The sequence below is a fragment of the Necator americanus genome, chromosome II (assembly GCF_031761385.1).
Source record: "Necator americanus strain Aroian chromosome II, whole genome shotgun sequence".
NCBI lineage: Eukaryota > Metazoa > Nematoda > Chromadorea > Rhabditida > Ancylostomatidae > Necator > Necator americanus.
Genome location: NC_087372.1, coordinates 35,790,014 through 35,808,610, shown reverse-complemented (window position 1 = coordinate 35,808,610; position 18,597 = coordinate 35,790,014). Strand labels below are relative to the sequence as shown.

At 37.7% G+C, this 18,597-nt stretch overlaps 1 protein-coding gene across 2 annotated transcripts; it reads left to right on the top strand.

The window, feature by feature from the left end:
- Window positions 1–2,728: 2,728 nt before the first annotated feature.
- On the top strand, window positions 2,729–18,360 carry RB195_020504 (uncharacterized protein; the record flags this gene model as incomplete). 2 transcript variants are annotated; one of them, XM_064188831.1, is made up of 33 exons in its annotated part: window positions 2,729–2,857; window positions 3,054–3,131; window positions 3,482–3,650; window positions 4,103–4,249; window positions 5,304–5,407; window positions 5,478–5,592; window positions 5,854–5,896; window positions 6,073–6,172; window positions 6,229–6,297; window positions 7,018–7,188; window positions 7,767–7,907; window positions 8,269–8,391; window positions 8,467–8,576; window positions 10,203–10,335; window positions 10,536–10,604; window positions 10,697–10,807; window positions 11,428–11,595; window positions 11,652–11,804; window positions 11,892–11,999; window positions 12,641–12,742; window positions 12,829–12,895; window positions 13,071–13,172; window positions 13,540–13,640; window positions 14,321–14,389; window positions 14,451–14,553; window positions 14,616–14,824; window positions 15,565–15,666; window positions 16,568–16,682; window positions 16,881–16,993; window positions 17,562–17,648; window positions 17,724–17,837; window positions 18,042–18,167; window positions 18,271–18,360. In XM_064188831.1, 33 exons carry the CDS (start codon window positions 2,729–2,731, stop codon window positions 18,358–18,360), a joined length of 3,741 nt encoding a protein of 1,246 aa, XP_064044712.1. The 2 variants fall into 2 exon arrangements, with proteins under 2 accessions (XP_064044712.1, XP_064044713.1); XM_064188832.1 differs by lacking the exon at window positions 5,854–5,896 and adding an exon at window positions 3,942–4,034 and having other exon boundaries at window positions 6,111–6,172; window positions 14,643–14,824.
- Window positions 18,361–18,597: the final 237 nt, after the last annotated feature.

The window sequence follows — 18,597 nt, the reverse complement described above, 5'->3', positions numbered from 1 at the left end:
TGATACCCCAATCGAGGACCTTCATTTCTTTGCCAGGAGCTTAAGTGTTTCCTTCAACTTTTTCCCTGATCCTTTCCTTGGTGGAGCTCAACTCTTCCTCCCTTCTCATCTCCTATGATTTTGTATTTTTTATTAATTCCTCTCGGCTCGATGTTTTTTTTTCTGGGAAAGCAATCTATCACATGAAAATCTTCGTGTTTTCGTCTATTCCAGCTCTTTCTTACAATATATTGATCCATTACAATGTCGTTGATGATGCTGCATGTTGTTACACTTATGGAGGCATGATCAGTCATGAAGATAGGATCCTGTCTCATCCTTTGAACCCTCTATTCATTCGCATGTTTCATGCCTTTCAGATGATTCTTAGCTTTTTTGGTTCAGCTTCATGCAAAATGCATTTAAGTTCTTTTTTTTCTCAGCAAAAATGCATCCCCTTCTCTTCTGAACACATAGGGATCTAGGGATCTAAGGTGCGATAGTCGGACCCGGTGCTCCGACCGCCTCCACTTTTGAACATATGAACAGTTTTCGAAGGGGCCCCCTTAAGTTTTGAACGGTTGGTGAAGGAATCTCCGCATAGGTGCGATAGGGAGAGACCGGTCCCTCCTCAAGCGAAGGAGGTTTAGCTCATGGGGTGCAGGTCAAGTGAAGGGGTCCTTTCACCAACCGTCCAAAAGTGAAGGTAGTCCCTTTCCCAACCGCCCAAAAGTGAAGGGGGACAGAGCACCGGCTCCGACTATCGCATCTATGGATACCCGTCACCTCAGGTGCACCCCATGACCCGGACCCGCTTCACATGAAAGTGGAGGGGGAGAGGGTCAGGCTCCTCCCTATCGCACCTATGCTTCGGATAGAAACGAACAAAAAGAATATAGTATTTGTACTTACGTCACCTTCTTTGAGGACAACACTTTCAAGTTTTATTTTTGTCCTCAACTTCTCTCCAGAAGGACGATTTTGCTACACATTTCTGTAAACATACACACACACACTCTCTCTGATCCTATTACAGTAATACGTGGTCTTCGTGGTTTTCCTATAGGTATATATAGGGTGGAGACTGTATTTCATAAAATTACCTTGCACTACGACAATAACGTGTTATGATGGACAAAAATGCTGATCTTTTTCCGCTTTTTTCAAATCTGTACCATCAACTCTTTAAATAATCTAGTGACCTTTAGGTAGTACTTAAACTTATTCAAGATGATCTACAAACCGATCAGAAACGACCTACTCCTTATTTGCTAAATTTTGTGCGGATCAGATCAATTTGAAATCTATTAAGATGAGTCATGCGTAACTCTTGCTCAGGTGCATGGGACCTATGGGACATACAAATGGTTATCCAGACAAACGATTTTTATTATCGCTGTTTAGGAGAACGTAGTTTAGTCTTTAGACTAGCAGTTTAACGTTTGTGCACTTTACGTTTTTTAATTTTTTAAATTTTTTTGTACACCTTGAAAATGGGGAATCAAAAAATACACTTAGGCCACGTGATGCTTCGAGAATTTGAATAAGGTAGGAGCGCTGCGGCCATGGTCCAAAAATATGCAAAAAAATATCACAAATAAAATATGTATAAGTACAATAATATAATAATAAAAGAAATAAAATATTTTCAAAAAATATCAATAAAATGGTCAAGAATTACTAACTGATCTAGAAATTGGTTTGTCAAACTCCATTCTGGAGATGTGATCTCGAAAGGCGAACTAAGGGGAGGAAAGTTGGTTTAGATTTCGATGGCGATATTTTGAAATCAATGTTGGAACAAAATCCACGCTAAATAAACGAGGGAGTTGACTGAGAAGCTCAATACGTCAAATAGCACAATAAATCATCACCATAATAAATGTATGAAAAACAAAACGGTAGCTCTTTATGACTCAACTCAATAATTATGAGTCACAAAAAGAATGCTGTCGATACTTCCACTGCACAGTTATGTTAGTGAAAGTTCACGCGGATGCGGCGGTTATTAATCTCCGGAAAATTTTATCCATCAGTAATTCTTCCTACTTTTTCCTGCAGAACGCTCGTCAGCTGACAGCCTTAGCTACAGCATTCCTCTCAGAAGAAAAAAATAACGTTCCATACTTATGACATTCCACTATTTCTTTATTTTATTTTCATTTTATTTGCTCTATTCTTATTTATTTATTATTTATCTTATTTTTATTTAATTTTATTACCTACAAATAGCACTTAATAGCTGGACTTTATATGCATTTTCCCTGTCAACATCTTACATGGAGCTATTTTATTTATTTATTTTTGTTTTATCATATTATATTTTATTATATCATATTTTATTATATTTTTTTTATTTTACTGCTGTGTTCCTGAGGCTCATTTTCCGTATCTGAGTAATTAGCTATTTTTTTACCTTCCCATTCTTCATTTTATCGAGTTCGAGATTATCCGAGTGATCTTTTCCGTTGGAAGTGAAATCAATATGGATCATATCCACGATTTTTCTACAGCATTTCTATGAATAAAGATCTGCGAACTTAATCGCCTCATGCTTATTCCAGGATTGTTCCCTATTTTGCACCGGCTTTTATATCTTCAAATTATCGTCCCTTTTACAACTTCATGGTATTACAAAGCATGTTAAACTCTTCTTTTAAATTCTTCCGGCAGAACTTTTTGCAATCAACCGAAAATCTTGAAATTACTTGCGTTACTGTTAGAGAAATTGGTTTCAGGCGGCTTCAAAATGGGTAAACGGAGCGCGGTATTCGATGAAATATCCGCATTGGCTGGCGAGCGGATAATGATCATCGACGGCGCCATGGGCACCATGATACAACGAGAACATCTAGAAGAACACGACTTTAGAGGAGAAGTGAGCGTAGATTTCGGATCGATTCCATGAAATTCCGATACTTTTCGACCTCAATCGTAAAAACGACTAATGTAACACTTTCTCTTGGCATTTATGGAATTTTCGGCTGTGTTTTTTCTTTCTTTTTAAAAAGGATGTAAAGTGGGTGCTAGCAAACAATTCTAGGCGATAATCGAATGAATACAGAAATTTTCAGGTTCTTAAAGATCATTCGAAACCACTTAAAGGTAATAACGATCTGCTATCAATTACACGGCCAGATATAATCGAAAAGGTCTGCTCATTTCTCTCCATTTTATCATTTCTTCTTAGGATACCATTGAATCGGTGACGTCAACGCATTCACTTGTTTTTTTAAACTGTTCTTTATTCTTATTCTTATCTTCTTTTATTTTTTTTCACTATTTTATCATTATTTGTTTTACTTTTTCAAATTATTTTATTATTTATTTGTTGTTTTCTTCATTTCTTATCTTATTTCTCTTTTATTATTATTTTTTCAAGATTCATAAGATAAGATTTCGAAATTCATGTATCTCTCACTTCTTCTTAGAACACCATGAAATACGCGACCACGACCACAACGTACTCAATTATACCGTATTTTATTCTTTTTTTTTTTAGATTCATAAGTTGTATCTTGATGCTGGAGCGGATTTTATCGAAACGAACACCTTCTCTGGTACCAGGATCGCCCAAGCTGATTATGGAACGGAGCACCTTGTCCACGAGATCAACTACCAATCGGCGTTGGTGGCGAGACGGGCTTGTAATGCCGTTCGGGAGGAAACTGGTACGATCTCTTCATCCCCTCTCTCTGTTACGAAGAAGAATTTGATAAGACTGTGCATTTTGGTCGCTGTTTGGAAAAAATCCGGGGATAATGTAGTGTTCTTCAACCGCTCTCTTATTTCTGGAATCCCTTTCTTTTTTCTCTTAGTAGCTTTAGCTTACATGTCATAGATCCTCTATGACAAATGCTTAGGTTTTAGGGCACCTAGTGACTTAGATATTCACTTCAAGACATGAGAGCATGCTTGAGTGCCCCCGCCCAAAAGTATACTTTACCCAAAATCCATTGTAGGAAGAAGATGTTACGTATGTGGATCCATAGGACCCACTAATAAAACGCTTTCCATCTCACCGTCGGTGGAAAAACCAGAAATGAGAAATATTAGTGAGTTTTCTGAGTTTCCTGATTTTTGGTCATCGAATTGTATTCCGAATCTTAAAGCTTTTTTTTAGCATTCAAAGAATTAGTGCAAGCGTATGGTGACCAGGCACGGTCACTACTTCAAGGTGGTGTAGATGTTCTGCTGGTTGAGACCGTTTTCGACTCCGCTAACGCTAAAGCAGCTCTGTTTGCCATCCGAGGATTATTCGAAGATGAAGGTAGCTTCGTTCGATTTCTCCTTTCGTTTTCTCTTATATATACACTTGTAGACCACAGAAACTCTTTGTCAGAAATATTCTTCTTTTTTTAACCCCCAGCTACATCTCTCTTTTCTGTCGAAAATTTCTTTTCCAGTATTGGGTTGTCTCATAAGTCCTGTCGTTTTTATTTCATAAAATTTAGGATTTCGCAAAAATAAACAAGAAATGAACAGCAAACAAAATCTATAATGCGTTCTCCACTGTTTTTGTCTTCCAAACTTTCAATAAGTTGTTCAATGCTTCGACGGTAGAAGTCAATTATTCGGTCGAAGCATGCGGGACCCACTCGCCCAACTTTTGAACCTTTCCCATCGAGTGACGGTGACGTCCTATGGTACTATGGGAGTATTCCATTATCTTTGCTAATTTTCCCGTCGTTTTCCGTAAATCTTCGTAAATAAGTGGAATCAATCGCTCACTTTCAAAGTGAACGGGGTGTACGATACATGGTTTTAATGTCGAAATTGTCGCGTTTGGATCGCGTAAACAAATTTTGGTCTGTCCCAAGAATCATTTTTCTTTGCCATACACTTCGCAAATCTCTCGAGCAGCTTACATGGCTTTGGCACCTCGATTAAAGGCATCACCCCACGAATCTGAGGTGGTGCAGATTTCAGGTGGAGTATTCGTATACGGGATGGGAGACTACGGAGAGGGAGGTGATTCCGTTCATTTCTTGCTAATTGCCGTAAAAAACGGCCCGGAAGATACGGCTTCATTCGTTTTGGCGCACCATTTTGTACAAGAGGTTCGATTGGAGCGCGCCAGTCTTGTGCAGCGCCGCATCTTCCGGGCCGTTTTTTACGGCAATTAGCAAGAAACGGACGGAATCACCTCCCTCTTCGTAGTCTCCCATCTCGTATACGAATACTCCACCTGAAATCTGCACCACCTCAGATTCGTGGGGTGATGCCTTTAAGCGCAAAAAGCAAGTGTCGAAAATGCTGTTTCTGTCGTCTTACATAATGTTCCTATGTTAATTTATTTCCAAAGATATTTCTCTGGTTTTCAGAGATTATGGAAGTACCGGTGCTCCTATCTGGCACTATAGTGGACCTATCTGGCAGAACATTGTCAGGACAAACGGGCGAAGCTTTTTTAGTGTCGACCAAACAGGTGAGTTGGTCAAATTTGAACATAATCTCTTAAGGTATTTGGTTCCTCATAAAGATCACCTGAATTTCAGGGAAAACCACTAGCAGTCGGTTTGAATTGTGCACTTGGTGCTAAGGATATGCGGCCATTCATCGAGGCGATGTCAAAGTTCTCGGATGCACTAATTATTTGCTACCCAAATGCCGGTATCTGCTTAGATTTTCTCTCATAAAACATTGAAAAAAGTTCGGAAAGATTGCGAAAAAAAGAGGAATAAAGAAAAAAACTGGGTATTTAAGAAATTTATATTATATTTATATCATTATATTATTATATTACTATTTGTATCATTTTGTTTTTAAAATCAGGAGAAGAAAAAAGAAATAGACTACTAAAAATCCATCTGAAATCTCTTATAATTTTATTACTATTCTTTTTTTTTAGTTTTTATTATTAATTTTTTCTAGACACAACACTATTTTGTATCACATCACCAAATCTTCACGAATTGTGAATAATTTTTTTTCATATTCACTTCTTGACTACTCCCTAACTTTTTTTTTCCATATTCACTTCTTAACTACTCCCTAAATAACTTAACTATTCCCTTGCTCTCTTCTGAATCGCGCTTTGTCCCCTAATGAATCTTTCCCTCATTATATCTTTAAAAAATATTTTCTTGAAAGATCTCTGCCCTCTTTCGGTCTCCCAAATGCACTCGGAGGATACGACGAGACTGCTGAGGATATGGCTGAAACACTCAAGCAATTCGCTATAGACGGACTGGTATGTGTTTTCTTTCGTGTGTCCAGAAATTTCCAGTACACATGTTATTCGTTCAGGTTAATATTGTTGGAGGATGCTGCGGTACTACCCCGGATCATATTTCAGCGATGGCTAATGCTTTGAAGGTAGAGGTCTTTATAATAATAAAGAAGAATAAGAGGAATAAGAGTAGAAGAGGATGCAGTGGCCTTCAAGTTCTTTTCTTTTTTTAAGTCAGTAGTCCCAAAGAGAATCCACAAGTTTTGCCCAAAACTCAGAGAGGATCCTCAACTTTCCTTTGACATCCCTCGGAAGAAGCACTTTTTTTTCTCACGCTCACCTCCACATATCCCTTTTTTTTGAAAACAAGCTGTAATTTGGAAATCGTCGGCTTCCTTGCATTCCTCCTATGATCGGATCTGCAGCGTCTAGTAAAGGGTGGATTTTTTAAATTGAGAGGAATTAGTGTGAAAAAAGTTCCCAGTACGAATTTCCATTTTTTTTTAATAAGTAGGCAACCGGAAATTTCTGAAATTTTTTGTGTCTACCACATCAGGTTCGACATATTATTCGCCACAAAAAGGACTGCGTCAGACTTCACTGACACTAAATTAGGTTCCGATTTTTTTTCAAAATGTTCTGAATTAGCTTTTTCCTTTTTCTCTCTTTTTTTTCTGATCCATACGTGGTATGTGAATGAAAATAAGTAAAATATCGTTTATGGGATGCGCAAGAATATTTCCATAATTATTAAATCGAAACGCTTTTGATACCGTCTTGTTCGCTTTTCCCTTTTTTTATGCTCAACTTTTTTTTTCTTTTTTTTTTTGTTGATGATTTCAACATCTGAAGAAGCGAATCTTAAGGGAATAGCACCACGACGACCGCCTCTGGATCCTCATGCCGGGAATATGCTGCTGTCAGGATTGGAACCGATGACCGTCGGACCGTACTGTAACTTTGTAAATATCGGTGAACGATGTAACGTGGCAGGTTCAAGGCGATTCTGCAACCTTATCAAGAATGAGAAGTATGAGGTGATCTTCATAACTATTCTATTCAATTTTTTCTATTCTTATTTTATTTTTTACTATTTATTTTTTATAATATTTTTTTATTTTCTCACTATATATTTACTGTATTTGTTTTGTACTTGCCCTTACCACATCCTTTTTGGCACACCATTGAGCGTAATAAATAGATAAATAAATAAATATCTGTTGGAAAATGTTTGGAAAATGGAATGTTTGACCTTTTGCTGCTTAAGCTAACACTTACTACTCTGATTTAGAATGGTAATTTGAAAAATTAGAGAAAAAACAAAAACAAGAGGTAATATAAGGAAAAAATATTGACAAACTCAAACTTTTACAGCGGATTTCAATATCATCGGCAAAGACATTAAAGAAGAAAAAAAAAAGAAATTGAATCAGCCTAGAGAGCTAGGTCTATGCCTGTGACCACCTTCGTGTTCTTTTGTGTAATTCAGGCTTTTTAAGTGAAAAATAATAATATTTATTCTAGAAATAGCCCCCCTGAGTTATGTTCTGTTCAGTTTTTTTTTCCTTTAGAGCCTTTTCTAGGAACTGAACTTTCACACGACAGACTTTTTAAGGCTGCTATCGATGTTGCACGAGCACAAGTTGAAAACGGAGCACAAGTTCTGGATATCAACATGGACGACGGTCTTCTAGATGGACCATTTGCGATGAGCAAATTTTTAAGACTTATCGCTACCGAGCCGGATGTTGCTAAGGTATAGGACACTCGGTTCTCGTACGTTTTTTTTTCTTCCCACTATAATTTATGAGAAAAATTTAGGACCGTTAATCTATTAGATTCTATCCACCCTTCACACTTCTACTTTTGCTATTTTGATGGAAAAGAAGTGTGCTTTTAGAGTCGTAGTTTTAGCCATGTTACTTCGATTCTAAAGTCGCTGTAGATCTATGTATTTTTTGTCGAAAAATAGAATTTCTCAAATTTAACGTAAATTTTCTTCAGAAAATCTTAAAAGGATTTGCTTCTTTAAGCAAATATTAGTATTCTTTGGAAAAGAATTTGTATTGTTTTTACTTATTAATACTTTCATTTTTCTTTATGCCATAACTTTCCAGGTACCAGTTTGCATTGATTCGTCAGATTTCTCAGTAATTGTTGCCGGATTAGAATCAATCCAAGGAAAGTGCATTGTAAATTCGATTTCGCTGAAAGAGGGCGAGAAACTTTTCATAGAACGGGTAATTTCATTTTAGCCACAGTAAAGTTCTTTCTCTTTCATTTTAATTCACAATTATCTTATTCGAAATTTCAAGGCTCGACTTATTCGAAGATATGGAGCGGCCGTAGTGGTTATGGCTTTTGATGAGGAAGGACAAGCAGCGGAAACAATGCGGAAGTATGAGATTTGCGAGCGAAGTTACAGGTAAAGATAGGAACTAATAATACCATACATATGGAGCAGAGTTGATTGCCAAAAAAGGAACGTGTTCTATGCTACTCATTGTAGAGCTGCAAGGTGAAGCTTTATCACCAGCCTAACTTTTCTCGACAACCTCGTCTTTATCAAAGGACTGAAAATGGTTCGAGGTCTTTGACGCTATGCATATCCCATCAAGCTTCTTTCTCCTTGCCAAGCCTCAATGTCGTCCTATGTACACCACGAAAAAGCTCCAAACAAGAAAACAAACTGACTAGTCTCACCAACGAGCGGGGCTTGTGAACCACCGCGTTCTTACAAATTGTCACTCAAGGCGAATGAGATGCACAGACTGTAGAATATCTTTAAGTGCTGTATTCTTAAGTAGTGGTGTCTGGATAGTGCTAAGGAAGTGCATGTGGGACAATCTTACAGCTCACATAGTGTTAAGAACGTAATAAAAGCACTAAAAATTAGTAAGCCCTCTGGATTTTTATCAGAAACCCATTCATAAATAGTCAGTCGGTTAGAGGTCCGCTCTGGCTGCATGGTCGATGGTTCGAACCCGCTCTGGTTCCAACCAAGCTCTTCAACACCTACGGGTCTATAAATTGGTACCGGACTTGTCTGGGGGGACAGAAACACTGAGTTGATCATCCGCTTGCCCCAGCAAATCATTGTATAGGCCAACACGCGTTCTAAAAAAAACTCAACGTTAACGAATAGCACTAAAAATCCGCATCCCAAGTGCACTGATACGCCTGCGAAGTTATCCTTTTCTTACTACACACACTACGGTATCTTGCAACAGGAGAGAACTACTTAGAGACCGGAAAGATAACATATATATGAATCATGCCACTTAGCTCCAGCAGCGTGCCATCAAGGCTTACAGCGACGGCGTGGTATTACCTGGTACGTCGCGCTCCACTTCATCTTTCTCCCCATGCTATTGTACTTTCCCAGCACTTTCATGCACGAGCGCATTATTCCCACTTATCCACGATACACAACGCAACACCACAGCATGCTCGCGAGGCGAAAACGAAGGCGATGTAATAGCAGAAGTAATGCAAAGAGCAAAGCAAGCAAGCAAAGAAGAAACGAAAGAGACAGAGTCTGGTGAAAACGGCGCCTTTATATTGCATGGGCTCGAGTGGGCGGAGCTTCGCGGGAGAAGGCAGCCCATGCGCCAGCTCGGTGGTAAGAGCGCGCGCGTTAGGCTACCGATGCTATACGGTAGCCTAATGCGCGCGCTCAAACAATGCTCCCGATTAACTCTGACCAAAAGGAGAGAGTCGCGACACAGAGTTTTCAATCTTTTCCTGCTTCACATCCGCAAAAAAAGCATCTAATTGTTGCTCACATTATCTATTAGGGTTATCCCAGTATTTTTAATGTGACAACACCGCTCTTTTAACCTTCTACAGCAAAGAGTTACTAGTACGTAAAATTGTCACAACATCACTGTTACTACAAAAGAAAACGAGTACAGTACCTTGCGGTGAGCTTAACTCTTAATGTGATGTTAGAAATGGTGAAAAATATTTCATAAAATGAAAATGATGCATGTCATAAAGTTATCGCTGAGTAATTTTTCTCAAACAAAATAATAATAGTTCGCTTTCATAGGATACTCACGGAAGAAGTTGGTTTCGATCCTTGCGACATCATATTCGATCCTAATATTCTCACCATTGCAACGGGTATGGATGAACACGCTAACTATGGTGTATACTTCATCGATGCTACACGAATGATTCGGGTATGGAGTGATTTCGCTCATCTATCTGTTTTTTTCTTTTCCCCCTCTTTTCCCTTCGTGAAAAAAAACTATCGCACATTTGCTTTTATTGCCATATATTGAATTTGAAAATAAAACTACCCTGCAAAGTATATACGCTTGATGTGTTTTGCCTGCCTAACTGTTTACCGCAATGGAAAACTACATGCTAATGCTTCCAGGAAAATCTTCCCGGATGCCATGTTTCTGGTGGTGTATCGAACATATCGTTTTCATTTCGTGGAATGGAGGTAAGCTTTTTTTTCTCCTTAAAAATAAATCCACTATTTTTATCTATAATATTACGATTTCTACTTTTATCAGTGTATCGTAAAAATTCCAGGCGGTACGCGAAGCTATGCACTCCGTTTTCCTGTACTACGCTATTAAAGCTGGAATGGATATGGGGATTGTGAACGCAGGAGCGCTTCCTGTTTATGAGGATATTCCAAAGGTGAGGGATTCATTATCTTAATCTTTTTTTTTAAGAAAATTCCCAAAGATTTTCTCATACAATTCTTGTAGTGATGCAGGATATTTCCACCTTCTCTCCTCTGTATTCCTTTTTTTCGCATTCGATGAATGTCTTCAACACAACAATGTCTGATTTATTTATTTATTTATTTGAAAACATCAATAGGTGTCGAATAAAACAGAAACAAGAGAGAAAGGAGCTCCCTAGAATTTCGCCTGAGTTCTATACAGCAATGTTGCAAGTTACAGTTTTTGGAACTTTGCGTGGTCTTCTCGGATTGCAAGAAAATACTACATAAATTAACCAAAAACTCTTTCTTTTTTCTAATATTTTTCGAAAAATACCGCCTGAAAGAGGCGAAATTTTCTGTACAAAACTTTAACTGTTTCTGAAAGTTTAGTGAAAAGATAGGTTACCGCAGAGATTTGCTAAACATGCCCCCGCTCCTCAGTCAATCTCTGCGGTAGCCAAAATTTTGGTCAGAAAAATTTGCGTGCACCATAAGTTGAGTTCTTTGATTACTGATTCTTTTCGGATTATCGATGGCAAAATGATGAAAGGAGTTTCCCTGCAAACGGTCGATCCATAACCGTATTCAGGACCTTCTGATTCTGATCGAGGACCTGTTGTTCAACCGTGATCCTGATGCGACCGAGAAAATGCTGGTAGTGGCTCAAGACATGAAGAAAGAAGGCAAAAAAGCCGAAAAAACCGAGGAATGGCGTAATTTCAGCGTTGAGGAACGTCTCAAGTACGCACTTGTCAAGGTAAGATCCTGATCGCACGAGAAAAAAAAAGAAAATAAACCGATATTTTCTTCTAGGGTATTGACACTCATGTTGTGGAAGACACCGAGGAAGCGCGGTGTATGACTGACAAATATCCGAGGCCATTGAATGTCATCGAGAGGCCGCTTATGGATGGAATGGCTGTTGTCGGAGAGCTATTCGGGTCCGGAAGAATGTTCTTGCCTCAGGTATGGTAGTGTCTTGCAAAAACTTTAATATTTGAATTTGTATCCACAAAACCTCCCGAGAAAATCGTAAAAGAATCGCATTTGTAGGTGATCAAATCAGCTCGAGTGATGAAGAAAGCTGTAGCCCATCTCATACCATTCATGGACAAGGAACGAGAAGAAAATATCAAGAAAATGGGCCTCAGTGAGGATCAGGTTAGAATTATTTCACATTGTTTGAATTTATTGGCATTAGACTACGCTACATTCGAGTCAGTACTCATAAATTGAATGTTGAATAGATTTTCAAGTATTCGAACGTTCGAATCCTTGCCGGTTCGAATACTCGAATTACTTATGTCTTAATTACAATATTGGGATTTGGATATCTTTTTTATAAAGAACACTCATGTTTGAATACAATCGAATAATCGGTTTCCTGGAGTATTCGACACTACTCAGATATTTAATTCTTTTTCAAATACTTATTTGAGTGCTGAAATTCGGTTCAGAAATGGAGAAAAATCTACAGTCAGTATGGATTTTTGATGTACAGCTTTACTGGAATGCGATGCCAATCTGTGCATGACCAAAATAAATTATTAATTAATTAAAATTAAAACTAAAAGAAAAAAATTAGTAGGTAATGAGGAAACAAACAATATTAAAATTATTCAAAAAATACTAAAAATAATATGTAGTATAATGATTAAAAGTTAAAATTAGTAAATATAATAATTAGTAAAGTAAAGTTAGTTAAAATTAAAAAAAAATGAAACAAATTGGTAAGGAAGTACTATTAAAATTAAGGAATATTTTGGGACTTGGATTTTTTTTTTTTGGAATTTGTATTTCAGAGTCCTTATCAAGGTACAATGGTTATTGCAACCGTAAAAGGAGATGTTCATGATATCGGAAAAAATATTGTGGGTGTAGTGTTAGGATGTAATAACTTTAAGGTAAGTGCTGAAAATTTGTATTAATTCTGTCTAGCTTCTTTTTTCTTCCATGTTTTATCGTAGAGATGAGAGAAAAACACTTTTAGGTTATTGATCTAGGCGTAATGACACCTTGTGAAGTGATAATTAAAACTGCGATCGAAGAAAAAGCAGGTAAGTAGATCAAGATTGTCTTCAAATATTATTTGTTACTGAAATTCATAAGAAACTAGCATTGACTGGCTAATTATAGAATTTCTTTGAGATTTCCCCGTACATTTTCATTTTTTTTTCAACGTCAACATATTGCAATTTTAAGAGTTGAGAATAATTTCGCCCTTTTTTTTAGACTTCATCGGATGCTCAGGACTAATCACACCTTCACTGGATGAAATGGTTCATGTGGCGAAAGAAATGCAGAGAAATGGGCTAAAAATACCGCTACTTATTGGTAAAATTGCATGAAAATGATTTTTGAAATATTTTCAAACGTAGAGGAGGAAGCAAAGAGGATGTGACTAGAAACGAATAATATCTGTGTAAAATAAATGATATATCTATATTAGCTCAGGAGAGAATGGGAAGATCTACCGCAGTAATTTACAGTTGATTAATAATAAAAAAGTTTTCGAAAACATAATTTAATTGTATTACTAACATTATATTATTTATTCATAATATTAGATTATTACAGTACTTATAAATGACTTATCTTCTTACATATTATTATAATATTATTATATATTATACATTCTATTATTTTTTCCATGTTATTTACAATTTAATGGTAGACATACAACACAATGGATATTGTTCAGGCGGTGCCACTACATCCAAAACACATACAGCCGTAAAAATCGCTCCACGCTATGACAGTCCCGTTATTCACTGCCTAGACGCAAGTAAATCCGTTGTGGTGGTAAGTATTGTATAGTTCAACGTTTTTACGGTTTTCTAGGATATTTTTGTAAGATATGTAGGTCAAAGATGTTGCGCGCGAACACATTTACGAAACGAATAACAAAGATTATCAAAGAGGGTCCCAGATTGCGTGATTGCCTGAAATGGCAGGGTAGGACGGCCTATTTCGACTCATACCCGGATCAAAATGACAGCAAGCACGGTTCAGTTGCGTATGATCGTGTGGGGACCCTTGCAAGCACCATCTGTTGCTTCAGTTCGCGACGGTCCCATGTCGATTCCAACCGTCATCTCCACCGCGCCACTTCGAGCGCAGCCGCTTGCGCAACCGCACCGTGCTTCATGTCGCTTTGACCTTAGTACACGATCGACGCAATTGGGTTCACTCGTAAACCAAGGAAACTCGTCCACTGTCTGTGTTCCTCGAAGACTTTCTCTGACTTCGGCTAGCGTTACCGTTCATTTGTTTGTTTTCTCTTTGAAATGAGTTATATCTTCGAAATAACATCGAAAACCTGGGATGTTAACCTCAATCGATAAGTATCTACGTCGCTAGTGCCATCCATTTGTTTTCGCTACTTCCCTAGAACAATATAACCTCTGCCTAACCTCACTATATCTAGTTGTAGACCCAACTGTAGCTTTAGTACGGTTACTTTTACATAAACGAATGTTTAGTGCTCTGCATTGACCGACAAAACTACAAAGGATGCATTCATTGCTGACATCAAAGAGGAATATGAAGAGGTTAGATTTCTAAAGTCGATGGAGTAGGTAATTAATTACTCGAGTAACAATCTGTGTATAGGTACGGCAAGAACACTACGAATCTCTAAAGGAACGTCGTTTCACAGCGATTGATGTCGCCAGATCAAAAGCGTTGCGCATCGATTTCAATAAATTCGCGCCAGGTAACTGCTTGCTCCTCCTCCGTTTTTTTTTTCTTTTTGGTTCATAGTACTGTATGTTTTAGTTCACGAAAAAAACTACCACGTTACAGTAAAACCATCATTCCTTGGTCGTAAAGGATTCTTGGATTTCGATCTCCGCCAACTGATCCCATATATTGATTGGAAGCCGTTTTTCGATGTTTGGCAGCTGAGAGGAAAATATCCGAATCGAGCGTATCCAAGAATTTTCAAGGATGAACAAGTAGGAGAAGAAGCGAAGAGAGTGTTTGATGTGAGTTGTTTTTCTTTTTGAGGATTTGAACAGAACTTGTTGTTTTTTTTCGGTGGCTCAACTTTTATTTCATATTAATTAGTTTATTTATTTGAAAATACCCATAGACATGTCATAAAGGAGAAATAAGAAGGAACAGAGCTCGCTGAATTTCTGCCCAACTTTATGCAGCTAATTTTATGCATATTCCACATGCTTAGACAGATAGGCGCGGATAGAAACAGGATGGAAATCTAAACATATTTTTGTTGTAATAGCACGTCTCGTTTTTCTTCTGTTAGGAGCAATGTAGAGTTTTCTGAAAATGATGTTTAATGTAGTTGTAGGTTCAAAACTGGAAGATGCAAAGAAAAATCCAGATGAATATAGCATCTCATCCTCCGTGGATTCTTTGATCTATGGTCTATGGGCAGCAGATTACTGGTTACTAGTCCCATGAACTAAAATGTTTACTTACTTTGTTTTTTAAACAAGGATACCCTCAATAATTTCGTAGTTTCTTAATCATTCATCAATAGTAATCCTTGAGTACAAAAAGTAAAATGATGAATAAATCGAAAAATGTTGTTTAACGAGGTATCTAATCAGTTACACATTCAAACTATGGGAAAAAATAAACGAACCGATCGGCGACAGTAACTGGTTAAGGCTACCATGAAGATTTTGCTGTTTAAAGATTTTATTAACGCATAAAACATCGGAAACAATACTTCAACGGCAATGCACATGTTCTTTTCAAGGATGCGCAAAAATGGTTGAGCAAAATCATTGAAGAAAAGAAGCTCAAAGCAAACGCTGTGGTAGGATTTTATGAAGCTGGGTCCGAGGGAGACGATATTTATGTGAGTCATCGTTTGAATTATGTATTCATCATTCTCATTTTCCAATGAATACGTGTTGGAATGCTAGATGTATCTTTTTTTTTTTCAAAATGTTCCATTTTTGTATCCATGTCGATCGAGATGTGTCCATAGCGAGAACGGAAGATGTCGTTCTTTCTTACAAAATCAGCTACGACGCACCACATTTGTGTACGCGTCGCATCCACGTGCGAGCGGTTGAAAATCAATGGGGTCTCTTCAGCAGCCTATTCAAGTAAAACCAATTAATAGGCTGCTGAGGGGACCGAAGCATGTGCGTTCTCACACCGTTTTTTTAGGATGAGTAGAGGAAATGGAGTGGGGCCATGCTAGTCTGCGTTATCTGCTATTCGAACTCTACGTTTTTTCCTGAGACTTCCCTATCACGTCAATTTCAGAAAACGTTGCCTTTAACGAATAGCTTCACTTTTTCATGCAAAAGTTCGTGTTCTAACGGGCCGTCGTAGAAACTAATACGGTTGCCACGCCGTTTCTTAGGACGAGTAGGGGGAATTGAGCGACGCCTCGCTCATATTTGTAGTCCACAACTCGAACTCTACGTTTTCTCTGATGTTTCCGTGTCTACGTCTATTTGGCGATATGCTGCCTTTGTTTGAACTCCAGAAGAACAAAACAAAAGCAAATGATTTTCTCAAACATTGATTTGGATCAGCTATTCACTGACGTCGGTCTTCTTTTGTCAACATAGCTTTTACAAGGTGGCGCCATTCTTGGACATTTCATTTGGGATTAAACTATTCTCGAATATCTCTCACTGTATACTGCTAAACACACGATACGGCTCCGATCTCGATATCGACTCAACCATGAAAGTTTCGTATTTGTGGTTTCGATTGTCAAACTGAGAACGTTTTTTTTCTAGTTATATGAGAATGGTGCAAAAATTGCGACTTTCTACGGATTACGACAGCAGTCTGGACGTGAACACGATCAACCGCATCTGTGCATCAGTGACTTTATCAAACCTCTAACTAATGGTAAGGAATACTCTCTGGAACATCTACTTATGTTTCCGTTTCCCTTGTTTTTCTCTTTCAATTGCAGAAGGAGAATTTTTTCCTTCGTGATTTTATTTCCGTTTGTGGCTTTGAAATTCTTCATTGCATAATTTTGTAATCGAAGTTACCCTTATCAAAAATGGTACTCTGTTATTCTTACATGTGTTTTAGTTTTAGGCGCTCCATCGGACTACATTGGGCTTTTTGCTTGCACTGCTGGTTTAGGTGCTCAGGAGTACTGCAAAGAATTAGAGAGTGATCATGACGATTATGGAAGCATTATGATCAAGGTACATTATGATAGGATATTTTGGATACACTATAATGTTTATGGTGATCCGATACTCTCCTTTTGTGTTCTTGAGGTTCACCGCAAATGAATTACTCACACATACTTTTTTTTTTCGAATAATCGTCTTTCCATACTTATACGAAACTCTACTTTTCACTTTACATTTTGACGTAATACTAAATTACACAGTCCTGCCTAGTGTACTGTACTTCAAGAAATCTGCTCAAGTAGCCATTACGACCACTTTTTGAGTGCCCACCTCCTTACTTCCTTTTCCTCGAACTTTGAATTTGATAGCAAAGGAAAGTGCTTTGGTCTTGGGGTTTTTTTTTTTTTTTTTGGAAAAAAACATGAATCGCCAAAGGAGGAGATCGACATATTGGAGAAAGAATTTTCATCGAAAATTTCCATTTTGGTACATCTTTTTTGAACAAAATTTTCGAACTGGTGCTTAGCTCAGTTAAATTTCAATTTATTATACTTTGGAAAGAAAAGTTCGCATCCTACATTACCACAAAACTACGGAACAGAACTTTGAACCTCACCTAAAAATGCGCTCATTTTAGGCGCTAGCTGATCGTTTAGCTGAGGCGTTTGCAGAATATCTTCATCGTTTAGTACGAATCGACTTATGGGGCTATTCAACAGATGAGGTAATCTATTTACCTACTTTCTCCTCTCTAATGTGTTTCTGCAAACAGATTACTAGATTTCTTGGCAATTTCCAGGCTTTAACTCCTGCTGATCTACTTTCTGTCAAATATCACGGAATAAGGCCAGCGCCTGGCTATCCTACACAGCCTGATCACACCGAGAAGCGCACATTATGGGATTTGCTTAAGGTAAATGGCAAAAATGTCGAGTTTATTCTGGAGGAAATCTAGATGTTGTAGATTCTAGACTTTTTTCTTTGAAAAAAAAAACATTTCTTTGACTGTTCCATAAGCAACATCAGATTCTCACTTGCTTGTTCAAGATTTAAAGCAAATTAATAATGCATTGTGAAGTTTGTAAATTAATTTTTTTTCCAATATTACTTCAAATAGGCTGCCGATTATGAATTGGAACTAAGCGAACATCTTGCAATGTTACCAGCAGCTTCAGTAAGCGGTCTGTACTTTGCAAGTCCGTCCAGTAGCTACTTCGCTGTTGGTAAAATCGACAAAGATCAGGTTCTTTGCACTTCTTGTTGTAGTTTTTTTTTTCACTCTTTCTACGTTTTTCTTTTTGTCCTCCTTTCCAGGCATTTCCCTTTCTAGAGATATTTGCTTGTAGGTCACCGACTATGCAGCACGCAAAGGTGTACCCCTTGAAAACATGGAGCGGTGGTTGTCACCCATCCTAGGTTATGATGTGGAAGACTAATGATACTTACCTATTTTGTTTTTGTTTTTTTTTGTTAACATTAAGTTATTGTTAACCATTAGTTCAATCGTGATAACCTCGTCAAATTGACCGCTATGTGATACAACTCACTTGAACTGTATGAACGATTCTGTGACTATGACTGTGATTTTATTTTTACAGAGATTAGCTTCAAGTGCTGGTAACTAACCTTATGTGATACCTATGTTGTTATTTTTGTTGCTATCCTTAGAGCTA